Below are 12,838 nucleotides of genomic sequence, written 5' to 3' on the forward strand. Positions count from 1 at the left end.
TCAGCCCCGGGCCCTGTTTGCCCAGCGGCGAATCATTAACCGGGGTCAGGGCCCTGTCCCGCCGCCGCCCCACAGCCGCCCCGAGGGCACCGCGGAGCCGCCCCGGCCTCACACAGAGGGATCGGGAGGATGGGGCAGGCCCGGCCCGGGGGACAGCCGGGGTGACACAGCGACCCCCCGCCAGGGGCTGCCTCACGTCTTCACACAGGGCCTCCCGAACCCTGCACGGGCCACCCCAGGCACCGGCCCCCTCTCCCGGCTGCCCCCGCCGGGGTTCTTGCGACAGCCCAGGGCCGCTGACGTGGGCCCCGGGCCGGCCTTGACCCACGGCACGTGGAGGGGTAGCGAAGCAGCTGCTGCCCGCGGGCTACCGAGGCACGGTTCAGGCCGGACACACACCCACACATCTCCCCACACCCGGCCCGGGGCTGGCAGGAGCCGCCCCCAGGTGCAGGGCCCCGATAACCCCAGTGCAGGGCTGTTTACAGCTCCTCCCGTGATACACGGGGCACGTGGGCATCTTATCTCTGGCCCCAGCTCCCTCCTGGGGCACAGGGCTGAGGCAGGGAGGGCTGTGGGGCAGCATTCGGGGCCCCCACTGTATCCCAAATCCCCAGAACCACAGGCAGCACTGGCATACGAAGGAAATCTTTATTAAGTCCGAGGTAGCAGCAGTGACAGGGGGCCAGAGGGCAGCCCCCAGGGCCCCCGAGCAGGATGGTGTCCACAGCACTACGCAATGGAGGCAAAGCTGAACACTGCACAGCCTGCGAGAGGGGCACCCCACGACTCCCCGGCCCTTTGTTCCAGGGCAGGCAAGGACCAACCTCTGTCCTTCCCCCAAAAATCACTGCCAGGGGATCGGTAGAAGTGAGAAAGTGGCCCCCAGTAACTGCTTATCTACAGCTACAGCAGATCAGGGGGGTCACCTGGGGGCACATACAGCCCTGGCAGTGCACCCCCACAATGTTAGCGCCAAGACAGTTATATTTAAAAAAAAAAAAAGATACTTCAGTGACAGCACTATGCGCAGATGGGCGCAGGCGCCACCCCACAGCAGGCAGCCTCGGTGGCTCCTCGAGGGAGGACAGCAGTGGGAAGCAGGAGCAGTGGGAGCCCTGGTGCCCTCACACCGTCAGGACAGCAAACTTGAAGACAGCCATGATGGCAGCGCTAATGAGGCCAGAGATGGGGACGGTGACGAACCAGGCCATGAAGATGTTTCGGAAGAGGCGCCAGTCCACTGCCTTCCTGGAGCGCAGCCAGCCCACTGAGACGACGGAGCCCACCTGCACGAGGAGCCAGGGCACTCTCAGCACCAGAGGAGCCCTCTGCACCCCCCAAACACACACTCCTTCACCCCTCAGGCAGAGCCCTGGGTCCTGCCCCGGCCTGTGGGCACTGCACAGAGTGCAGGCAGGGAGTGCAGAGCAAGGAGCTGCCAGCCCAGTGGGGTGACAAGACCAGGATCCCGCAGCACTCCCATTCCCATGGCCTCTTGGCAGGGCCTAGGGGACCATGAAAGGGTTTTGTTCTGCCACCACCTCCCAAGTGCCCCAGGGGCCCACCCCGAGGCTGGGCAGCCACTGTCACTTCACATTGAGATGCAAGCAGCGGAGCTGGGAGCTGACAGTGGCCAGTGGCCCAGAGTGGGGCCTCCCACACAGCTCAGCCCTGTGAGCACCAAGAGTTGGGAACTCTGTGCTCACACTGAGCCAAAGCCATGCCCCTGCTAGCCCTCCTACCTTGCAGTGGGTTGTGCTGATTGGGAGGCCGACGTTGGAGGCAATGACCACCGTCAGCGCTGATGCCAGCTCGATGCTGAAGCCACTGCAGGGACAGAGAGCAGATCAGACCCCAGAACACTGTGGGCTCAGCTCAAGGCAGCACAGCTTGGCTCTGCAGCCTCCCAGATGAACCCCCCAGGATGCAGCAAAGTGTTGGAGCCACACACACCCCAGCTCCACCACTGAAAGCCCCAGTAAAGAATGGAGAGGGGCTCCTGGAGCAGAACACAGCTCTCAGGCTGCATGGAACCTCCCCTCTGCTCCATGGTAGCCCTTACCTGGATGGTGTGATGGGAGTCAGGTCCTTTCCCATCGTCTGGATGACTCTCCTTCCCCAGACCCACAAGCCAATGCAAATCCCTGCACCCCCATAGAGAAGCAGCCAGATGGGAGTTGCCACCTTGGTAGCCACATCACCCGTCTGATAGACCAGGAAGAGTGCAACCAGGGGCCCAATGGCATTGCTGGAAGAGAAAGAGGATCTGGTCTAGAGGGCCAGAGGCTCTTGGCAAGACAGAATATCCCTGGAAGTGTTCCAAGGCCAGGTTGGATGGCAAGTGGAGCAACCTGGTCAAGAGGAACACATCCATGGCAGGGGGTTGGAACAAGGTATTTAAGGTCCCTTCCACCCCAAACTATGTTGTGATTCCATGATTCTGTGAGCACTAGCCCCAGCTAGCAGCCTCCCTGGCTCCCACTAACTCCACTAACCTGACATCATTGCCACCATGAGCAAAGGAGCCAAAACAAGCTGTGAGGATCTGCAAGAACTGGAAGAGCAGAGACACCTCAGGCTTGTCCTGCTCGTGCCACTCTTCCAGGGAGCCAGTGCTGCCCTTGCGGTCAGCAGGCCCCAGCTCTGCCTGGGCTGTGTTCAGGTCCACGTCTGCAGCTGGGTGGGCGTCTGCCACTGCGTTGCAGTAGCTGGTGTAGCTGTCCATGCGGACCCTCTTCTTAGTGTCCACCACAGACCAGCTGAGCTTCTCCCCCTCCTCGGTGTCCCTGGCACGCAGGGAGTCCAGGGGCATGCCACAGATGGCCATGGTGTAGGAGGTATAGCTGTTATTGCGCCGCAGGGGCTTGTCCCCCGAGTCCCCCATGCAGTCCCCCATCTTGGCCAGGTGCAGCTTGTGCAGCAGCTCCTTGTAGAGGCCGGAGTCCTTGTGCACAGTGTGGTACTGGTACTGCCCCCCTGAGCCCAGCTGGTGGCCCACTGCCTGGCTCAGGTGCACCAGGTTGCCGTTGGGCAGCCGCACAGCTCCTGCCAGTAGGGACAGCGGGGTTAGCACCAAGGGGTGCCTGGGCTGGGGGATCTTGGCACCCCAATCACCCCCTGCTACTCACCACTGTCAATGCTTGTTTCCTTTAGGTCGAGGCTGGGAAGCCTCTCCTGCTCTGGGGCCTCCTCCAGCTCCCCCAGGTTGAAGGAGACCATCCTCTCCTCCCCCACTGCCCGGGGGGGGACGGCTGACCCTGCATCAGCAGCGGGGCCCTTGGCATCTCCCAAGGGCATCTTGGCCTCCTCTTGATCCTCCTTTGGGCAAACATTCTTCTCCATCAAGGGGCTTTCAGAAGGACTTGATTTTATCTCTCCTGCAAAGAGAGGCAGCCACCATCAAACCTCTTTCCACCACTGCACCCAAAGCCAGCAGCAAGCCCACGCCCCTTGCCACTCAGATTTATGGCAGCCAAATAAAATTTACAGCTCCTCCACATCCTGAGCTTTGGAAACTGCTGGACAGTCACACCTTGTCCCGGGCACAACAGCCAAACCATCTAAGCCAGCTCATCCCCTATTTTTAGACACCCCCACCCACACGGGGTGTGGTGAACACCATTACGGGGCATTTATGTCAGTAATGTGTAGTGCAGAGGTTCCTCTTTGGGCCATGTTTGTCCCATCCCTGTGGGCAGTGGGATGCTCTGGACCCACTTCTGGAGCGGCTATGACCCCTGAAGCTGACAGAGAGGCGCCCAGAAGAGCCCAGCTCCTCTACCAGCCCAGCAGCTCCAGCCTGGGCTCCTCTCCAGCTTCCACTGGTAGATGACAAACCCAAACAGAAGCTGGTCTCCACCCCCCAAAGGCAGCCTGGTTTCCTGTCCACCCTGGGCAGCCAAACCAGCAGCACCAAGCTGTGGAACCTGAGGCTGTTCCTCCACCTCTAACAGTAAAAGCATGTTTTCTCCAGGTGAAAACATGAGGTCAGCTCCTTCAGACAACAACCAAAACCACCTTCTTGTCATAAACATGACCATTTCCCTGTCACTTTGTTTGCCTCAAGGGCTGGGTTGTGGCATCAACCTTCCATCCTGGCATCCAGTCCCAGCAGAACTGTCTCCCCTTGCATGCCTACCTCCTCCCAGGGATGCTGTGGGCAGGCAGGGAGCATGTCTGACAGGCAGACGTGCCCACCTCACCTCACGGGCAGGAGTTAAGTTAAACAGCTGGAGGATTGTCAAGAACAGCCATAAAGCTGTTAGTCACACCCCAATTACACCAGCACAACAAGGACATCCCCTCATCACCAACTCCCAAGGCCCCAGCCTGCACACATCATTGATATTCAGGACCACATGCAGTTCAGTTCCAAGCACTGCTCCAGAGGCAGAGCTCCAGGCTGATCCTTTGGATGCCTTTCAATAGAGTGTTTTGGGTTTTTTTGCTACAGGGGAAGGATTTCGTCAGCTTTAAACTTGTGATCTGCATCAGCCAGGCCAAGGATTGCTCAGCAGGTATGAGAAGATTAAAGGTTACAACAGGCACATTGTCTCTTGCCTTCTCTCTCCTCTATTAGAGCAGGACAAGCTGTCTGACACTGCCCACAGCTCCAGGAGAGATCACCCTGCAGATCAATCAGCCCCAGACACTGCTCAGCAGCACAACAGCTGCTCCTGGGGGGGTTTGGGTGCCTGGGCTAGGAGCAGGCAGAGCCCAGTGTGCTGAGTGCCCCAGTGACTCAGAGCAGGTTAATCCCTGAGTGAAGAGGAGGATTCTGTTAATAACAGCCCCACAGCTAATGGGATCTCCCACTGGGAAGAGAAGTGGGTTAGCCAGAGCGTGCCCTTCCCCGAGGATTGCAGAGGGACGTGGTACTTACGGTCGATTTTCTTCTTCATTCTCGGACATACAAAGAACCAGACGATGAGAGCACAGACAACAGCACTCCCCGCCGAAATTAGGAGGATACCCCACAGAGGAAGTTTGTCAAAGCCCAGCACTAGGAAATAAAACAACGGATCTTTGAAAACCTCTGGGCAAAACCCTCCTCGATATATGACTTTGGTTTTCCCAGGCACGGGGACTCCATCACCTGCAACAGCCCTGACCTAATCCATCTGCCAGGGAGAAACACTGCTGGGAAGGCATCACTGACCATGCCGAGACCCCAGGTATGCTCTCAGCCGCACAGGTCACATTCCCATCAGCAGCTGACCCTTCACAGCCCCTTCCCCCAGCCAAGCCCTGTACAGAGCGGTGCATGCCCCGGGCTCCACACAGCTCTTGTCTCCTCATTTGCTGCAATGTCAAAGGAAAAAACACCTCCCAGTGTGGCTGCTGCAGCGCCGGTGCTGCTTCCCTGCTCTGAGAGGACACAAATGCCTGGGCTGCTCCCCCCCTGGAGCTCTCCAGCCCCTGCAGCTGCTGGGGAGGGCAGCTCTTCTGCTCCAGGAGTCAATGGCAATTTAGGCTTCATGGCATCTGAGGGGATACATGACCCACTTACGAGCATTCTCACAGGCAGCCTGACTTTGAGCAGAGGACTGGCATCACACAAGCCCAGGTAGGGCATCAGGTGCTTGTGACTATCCAAACCCTACATTTGCTGCTGCAGGCAGTGCCTTATTGCTCCTGAAGCAACCCAGACACCTCAGCAGGCACAAGTCTGCCTGCAAACCCTGTGCTCAAGCAACCTAGAGCTCACTCAGCAGTTCAGGGCTCAGGATAAACACAGATCCACTTTGGATGTGCCAAGCGATCAAATGATTTGGGAGCAGCCCCAGTGCCACCAGCAGCACCACTGCAAACCTATCCTTCTCTGCCCCACGTTGCAGAGTCTGGGGAAAGGGAAGCTGACATCCCTCCAAAAAGTTTTCCAGCCACTGTTTACAGAGCAAACCCTGCCAGAGCCAGCACTGCCTGCCCGCATCCCACCTCCAGAAGCTCCTCCACAACAGGAAACCCACGCTGACAGCAGAAAACAGCTCAGGCCGAGTCATCCCAGCAAACAACAGAGGTGACGGAGCCTCTGGCTCCGCAGGCAAATCCACCTATCCCTGCTGAGCCCACTCTTAGTCCTGCTCGTGACCTGTCCCCTGCAACACAGCATCCTAGCTTGGCTTTTCCACCTGAAGCTCAGACTCTGCAGCACATGGGCCAGCTCTTCTGGACAAGAGTAATTAGCTTGTTTTTAGGGACTGGATGAAGCAGGAGGTGCAGCCCCATCCCTGCTCCTAGCCCCACTGCAGGCAGCCAGCAGATACCTGAGTTTTAGCACAGGTAAGAGAAGGGAAGGGGAAGCCATGTTATTGGCCAGTCCTGGGAAGTCTAAGGAAAAGGTCTGGAGGAGTTTAGGAGTTTAGTTTGAGCAGGTCTCTTTGGCTGGGCAACTACCTAGCCCAGACAGTGCAGGCTAGCCTGCCGCCTTCCGTAACCGGCACAGGCCAGCCGCCTTCTAGGAGATCTCAGCCCTGTAAAGCAAAAAAGGGGTAAATCGTGCATTTAATGGAGGCTTTAGAAAGAATTTCAAAATTCAGGTTGAAGCATTTGCTGTGCACTTACAGGGCGCCCCAGTGTACATGATGGAGAAGAGGTTGATTCCCACAGTGCAAGCGTAGAAGACGGGCAAAGCTCGCAGGCCGTTGGGAACAGGATCTGCCTGGAAAACACAGAGCAGAGCTGCAGAGAGGCACACTGGGGGCTGTGCAGCAGCCCAGGAGCAGGTCAGCAACAGATTCTCTCCAGAAGGGGTTTGTGCCCTCAGTCACCTACAGATGACAGCTCCCAACAGCCTTTAGGGAACAGCCCGCAGTCAGATGGCCCCAGCTGGGAGGGCAGGAGGCAGCATAATACCTGGACCCCACATGGCTCCCCAGAGAGCTAGGGCAGGCCCAGCCAAGGGTTCCAGCACTCCCAAGCCTGGAACAATTCATCTCTGTCTGGCTTCTGAACCCTTTCCCCAGCTCCTCAAACTGCCACCTCCACTTACATTTTTCTTTCAACTTCCCAATAACTTTCAAAGCTTTTGCCCCTTTCCAGCTGACTTGAACAAAATAAAAAGTCCATTAGTCACAAAGAAGCTTATTTGACCACATACCTGGCAGCAAGGCCCTTACCCCAGCAGCAGGAGTGTTTAATCCCCACTGCTGCCCAGCAATTGGGATTTGGCATCAGGACAAGCACACCAAGCCTTCCTGAATGCCAAGCAGCACGAGCACCAAAGCGCCAAGACTGAGCGTGACAGGGCCAGCTAGGCTTTGGGAGGCTGGTTACACAAGGTTACTGTGACAGTGGTGACGCTGAGCTGTTTTAAAGGGCTGCCTGATAAAATCTTAACATCTCTTCAATTGTTAGAGGTAAAACTAAAGGAATTTAACCTCAGATATGCAGAAGAAAATGCTGGAGTTTCTCTGCATAGTTGGGGTCTCAGGAATGCGGCTTCCCCAGCCACAGGAACAATTCTGTCCCTCCTAGCTGAGGAATGCCATGGCTGTGGATAAATACCTTCGCCTGCAGCCTACCCCATGGAAAAAAAAATCCTTATACCAGGATTTTGGAAAAGCCCAGCTGATAGCTCAGAATTGATAAGACCAGAGCTATTTCATTACTAGGAAACAGGGCTGTTCCTGCTGAAGCCAAACAAGACAACTCCCATGTTTCAGAGGGGGGTGATGCCCCAACACCCTCCAAGTCCGCTCTGTGGAGTGGCCACAGGCCCCATTTTCTCCCGTCTTCAGCTCCCAAAGGGCTCCCCTGATGCCAACAGAGACACTCCAGGATGCCCTGGTGACCATAAGCCAACCAGTGAGTCCACTGAGAGCAGCCCAGAGCCCCAAAGCATCAGAAAAGAGGGCAGATAGCCCTTACCTTACAGAGGATGAACCTCTGGACGAGGAAGAACAGGATAGCAGACATGATGCCCGAAAGAAGGGGTGAGATGAACCAGGACAACACTAGAAAGTGGGAGGCACAATCAGCATCCTGCTGCTGGAAAAAGAAGCCCAGGGACACATGGGGCCCATGGCTGGGGTGGTCCTGCCAGCTGCACTTACCAATCTTCACCAACTCAGACCACTTGACACCTTCTTGCCCTTTGGCCACCAGCGAGAAGCCAATGGTGGCTCCAACAATACAGTGGGTTCCAGAAATGGGGAGCTTCAAGAATGAAGCCATCAGCTGCCACACAGCAGATCCTGGAGAAGAAGCAGCCTACTAAGAAAGCCATCACCAGGGCACCCCGGGACACAGTGTCCCTACACCGTGACCTCCGTGCTCCTTACCGGACATGGCGCTGATCGAGCCTGCCATCAGCAGCTCCTGTGTGGAGTTGTACATCTCTACATCAATCAGACCCTTGCGGATGGTCTCGCTGACCTTGGCTCCCAGCAGCACGGAGCCCACCGTCTCAAAGATGCTGGCCAGGATGCAGGCCTGCCGCAGGGTCACCACCCCTGAGCCCACGGCCGTGCCGAAGGAGTTGGCCACGTCGTTCGCACCGACAGAGAAGGCCAGGACGAAGGCAATGATGAAACCCAGGACCAGCATCCAGAGGAAGTCGGCCATGGGGGCGGTGAGCACCGCGGGGGTCGGTTCCATGGCGGGGGCGGGGCGATGGGTTAATAAATTAGGTACAAAATTAAATAGAGGGATCGCTATAGGGCTCGGGGAGACCGCGACGTCCTAGGGGCCCGTCGGTCGCAGGGGCTGGGGGCCGGCTGCCGCGCCATGGTCCGCGCCGCTCCTCATCCTGCGGGAAGGACAGAGCTGAGCAGGGCGAGCACCGGAACCGGCCCTTCCCGCCGCCGGTAACGGCCGCTCCCGCGCGCGCCACCGCCCCCTCCCGCCGCCATGCGTGCGTGCGTGCGCCCGCCCCTGCCCCTCACCGCCGCTCACCGCTGCGCCGCGCCGGGCCGCGCTAACCGGGAATGCTCAGCTGCGGTGCCGCTTGGCTGCGCTGCCGCTGCGCCGCCGCTCGGGCCCCGGTGCTCTCCCGGTCGGTCCCGGTCGGTCCCGGCCGCCCGGACTGAGGCGGCCACAGCGCGCGGCGCCTTTAACACCGCCCTCCGCCCCCGCGTGACCGCGGCCCCGGCCCCGCCCCCGCCCTCGCTGCCCATTGGCCCGCGGGCCGAGGGAGAGGGCGCGGCCGCGCCGCCATTGGGCAGCGCTGAGCACGGAGACCGGGCCCGGCCCCGCTCTCCTTGCGGGCGGCGCGCCGGAGAACCACGTGCGTGCCCGGTGTGCCCCGGTGCAGAGACCGGCACGGCACCGGTACGGCATGGCCCGGCCTGGCCGGGCACATCTGACATGGCTTGCCACCGATGTGGGCTCTGCTCTAGTGTGGCACGGGCGCAGCCCAGCGTCTGTGAGGACCCACGCTGGGCTGCAGCACAGCCCGACACGCTTTGGCACGGGTGTGGGTCCGTGTGGGTCTGGCCCACGGGTAGAACAGCTCTGCTCAGCTCCAGCATGAGCAGCCTGCGCCAGGCACAGCAACAGTACTGCACCAGCCCAGGCGGGCACAAAGCTGCTGGCCACGGGGCTGGCACTGCAGTGTGGCTCAGTCTTACTCCAGCTCTGAACTGGCACCACACATGGGCCTTGTGCCTGCACCAGCCCAGGGGTCCCCACCGGCCTGAGCAAGGACCACACGTGGGGACTGAAACCCGTTCCCACCAGGATCAACCATGGCACCAGTTGGTGCCGTGGCAGCTCAGGGGATCCTGCAAGGTCCCAGGAGGTTCCCAGGAGGTCCCGCAGGGTCCCCCCAGCCCCTCCAGCCTGGGTGGCACAGGCAGGGGCGAGCCCCTCGGTGTGCAGCGTCTGTGGACAGGTGTGCACACCCAGCCCCACGTGCCCAGGCACACGCTGGGGGCACACGTGTGCCCTGAGCAGGGGGAGCCCCACTCCCATTCCCATCTGGGGTGATCATTGCCCAGCAGGAACCACGGCTCAGTGCTCAGAGGCCACGGGCAGCCCCGGGGCAGGGGTCAGCCGGCACAGGAAGCTGGGGTGTGTGGCCAGGGGCTGTGGGGCTGCATGGGTCAGTGGCTGGAGCTGGCACGGCCAGGCCATTGCACACCACCACGTCATGGGGACAGCAGTGACAGGGGGCTGCAGATGGCCCCTGGTACCGGGGGAAGTGGCCAGGGTGCCCCAGCCCTGCCGCACGGCTGCCCCTGCGTCACCCGGGCAGAGTCCGCCCTGTGTCCCCACGGGCCCTGTGTCCCGGGCGATGTGCACTGAGACACAGCACAGCCCAGGCTGGGCCTGGGGGAGGAGGGACGTGTTCCTGGGGCCTGGGGACCCCCTGCCATTCTCAGCTCGCCAAAGCATTAGCAGGGGTGAGCCCACACCTTTCCCCTGTCCCCACTCCACATTCCTGTAACCACTGGGTGTCCCAATCTGCCCTAGGTGTGCGTGAACTGGGGAGGAAACTGGCAGGAGTCCCTGGATGAAGCTGGTAGGATCCATTTTCTGGGTGCCCAGATCCCATAACCCTGTATCCCCAAAGCTGAGAAGGGATCCTGGTATGTCTACACCCCTGCAGGGGTAGAGGGGAGCAGTACTGAGCAGACAGGTGCAGCCACACGTACATGGGACACAGCAGAAAGTGTGCAGGTGTGGGGCCAAGCGTGGAAGGCTGTAGCCCTGAGCCTTGCAGGGGGTACAGAGGGGTACAGAGCCTTGCACAGATCACAGAACTGAAGAGATGGACTCAGGGCCAAGGATGTGCTGGGAAGGAGCAAGCTGGGTGGCCCCAGGACAATACACTGCAGGTTCCCAGCACTGGGAGGGGATCCTTAGACCTTTGTCAGCTTCATTCCTGCAGTGAGCCCCACCCCTGAGCAGTGGGACTGTGACACTGGAGGCAATTAAGGCAGTGAGGAAGCACTCTGGGAGCTGCTGGGAAACGCCCTGGGAAACACTTCAGCCTGTGGCCATCTCACCTGCAGAGCCAGGGGCTACATCCCCCGTCCCAGTAACACCAGTAAGTCTGTAACTCCTGCGCTGGGAGTCTTTGATGGATGCTGAGTGTGCCCTGAAATCCACCTGCTTGGCATCACCACTCCCAGTCCTGGTGCTGGCTTGGACCTGCAGGTCCCTGGTGTTCAACAGCATCACTGGGCATCCCAGCACTCATTGGCACACTCTGGACCTCTTAGGTGTCGCCAGCAGTCTCCAGAAACCCCCAGCACTGCAGCTGTTTGCATCCCTGCCTACCCGGGCTCCACTCCTGACTGATCCTCTTACTTCACGTTGTCCTACTCGGTTGTTAATTGGTAATAAATTAAAATTAATTTTCCCGAGTCAAGCGTTTTGCCCATGACTTAACTGTTGAATGATCTCTCTCTCCTTACCTCACCCCAGCCGTTGTTCCGTGGCTCTCACCCCTGCCACATGTGCCTCCATGGCCCCTCCCTGTGTCACCAGTTGGGCACTCATGTTCTGTTAGAACTTGATCCAGATTCATTAATAGTTTGGTTTGTTGGAACAACAGGAAAGCAGGTTCAGCATAAATACATGAACCACAGAGTGTTAATATGTCATGACAAAAGGTATAGAACAGAATAGATATAAAATATTCCTGAGTCTGAGAGTTGCTGGAGGCTGGGAGGCACTCAGTGCCTGTTCTGGACAGCAGCCAGACACAGGCAGAGCTCCACAGGGGACACCTGCACAGGCAGCCCACCTTCTCCTGGTGTTCCAGTAAGCTGGGATGGAAAAAGCCCTGCCAAGGTCAGCCCCAGCTCACTCAGCCAGCTCCTCTCCTTGCCATGTATTTGTCCAGGAGATGGTGCCCAAGCATATGAAACAATCTCACCTGCATGGGAGACCCACTCACTGCGTGCTGGCGGATCACTGGCAAAGGCATTAGTGAACACAAACTTGAATTACATTGTGGGTAAGGTTGAAAGCACCAACAGTGGGATCATCTGGTCCCACCTCCCTCCTCAAGCGAGGTCATCCAGAGCACATTGCACAGAATTGTGATCAGACAATCCTGGAATATCACAAGTGGGTGAGACTCCACAGCCTGGGCAATCTCTTCCAGTGTGTGGCCACCTGCACAGAGAAGTTCTTCCTCACGTCCAGCTGGAATTAATATGAATTTGCAAAAACACAACAAAGGGTCATGTCCAGGGTCACTGTATTGCTTACATCATGGATAATACATACAGTGAAAATCAAATTAGAATCAATTAGAATCAGTGGCATTGTGGGGCTCCCCGCACTCCCTCAGCACCCAGGGGACCCGCAGTGGCACCCATGTGAGTTTGCTGCCAGTACAACACAATTGATTGTGCTGCTGCTCTTTATTTATATATACAAATATTCTCCAAACATTCTGCTAGCTCCTGTCTGGCTGCCTGGGCCGTCTGAACTGGCTCAGGCAGCTGCAAGGCTGCAGAGGAAGCTGCTGAGGCGTGCTGGGGCGCAGGGTGGGTGTGAGGGTATGGAGCAGCCTGGGCACCCCTGGGCTGTGGGTGCCCGCTGCACAGGGCACAGAGAGAGCTCTGGGCCAGCTCACAGCACCAATCTCCACTGACTGGGCACTCAGAGCTCGAAACACCTGCTGCCACCCAGTGCTGCCTCAGCAGCTCTCCTCCACCCCACCAAATCACTTTCTCCTCTTCCTCCACACATGGATCGCACAGCACAGCACCATCCCCAGCAGCATGGAGCCGAGGATGGCCACGATGCCTTCGATGCAGTATGTCTGGAAGGAGTTGGCATCCACGGCGTTTGTGTCTGCCCTGCCCAGCACGGTGTTGGACTCTGCCTCGTCGTCCGGCTCGGCCCCGCTGGCTGATCTCCTGCTGACAGCGCTGCT

The 12,838-nt window shown here is 58.7% G+C and overlaps 1 protein-coding gene across 3 annotated transcripts; it reads right to left on the reverse strand.

Moving 5' to 3' along the window:
* Window positions 1-664: 664 nt before the first annotated feature.
* Window positions 665-9,052, reverse strand: SLC20A1 (solute carrier family 20 member 1). 3 transcript variants are annotated; one of them, XM_084221694.1, is made up of 11 exons: window positions 8,899-9,052; window positions 8,286-8,752; window positions 8,058-8,198; window positions 7,873-7,958; window positions 6,568-6,664; window positions 4,886-5,005; window positions 3,132-3,380; window positions 2,499-3,048; window positions 2,066-2,251; window positions 1,746-1,830; window positions 665-1,289 (listed from the first exon to the last, which is right to left on the reverse strand). In XM_084221694.1, exons 2-11 carry the CDS (start codon window positions 8,599-8,601, stop codon window positions 1,128-1,130), a joined length of 1,992 nt encoding a protein of 663 aa, XP_084077820.1. In that variant the 5' UTR covers window positions 8,602-8,752; window positions 8,899-9,052; the 3' UTR covers window positions 665-1,127. The 3 variants fall into 3 exon arrangements, with proteins under 3 accessions (XP_084077820.1, XP_084077821.1, XP_084077822.1); XM_084221695.1 differs by having other exon boundaries at window positions 8,889-9,051; XM_084221696.1 differs by lacking the exons at window positions 665-1,289; window positions 1,746-1,830 and having other exon boundaries at window positions 2,074-2,354.
* Between the last annotated feature and the right edge of the window lie 3,786 nt (window positions 9,053-12,838).

The sequence above is a fragment of the Fringilla coelebs genome, assembly GCF_963513975.1.
Source record: "Fringilla coelebs genome assembly, chromosome: 26".
NCBI lineage: Eukaryota > Metazoa > Chordata > Aves > Passeriformes > Fringillidae > Fringilla > Fringilla coelebs.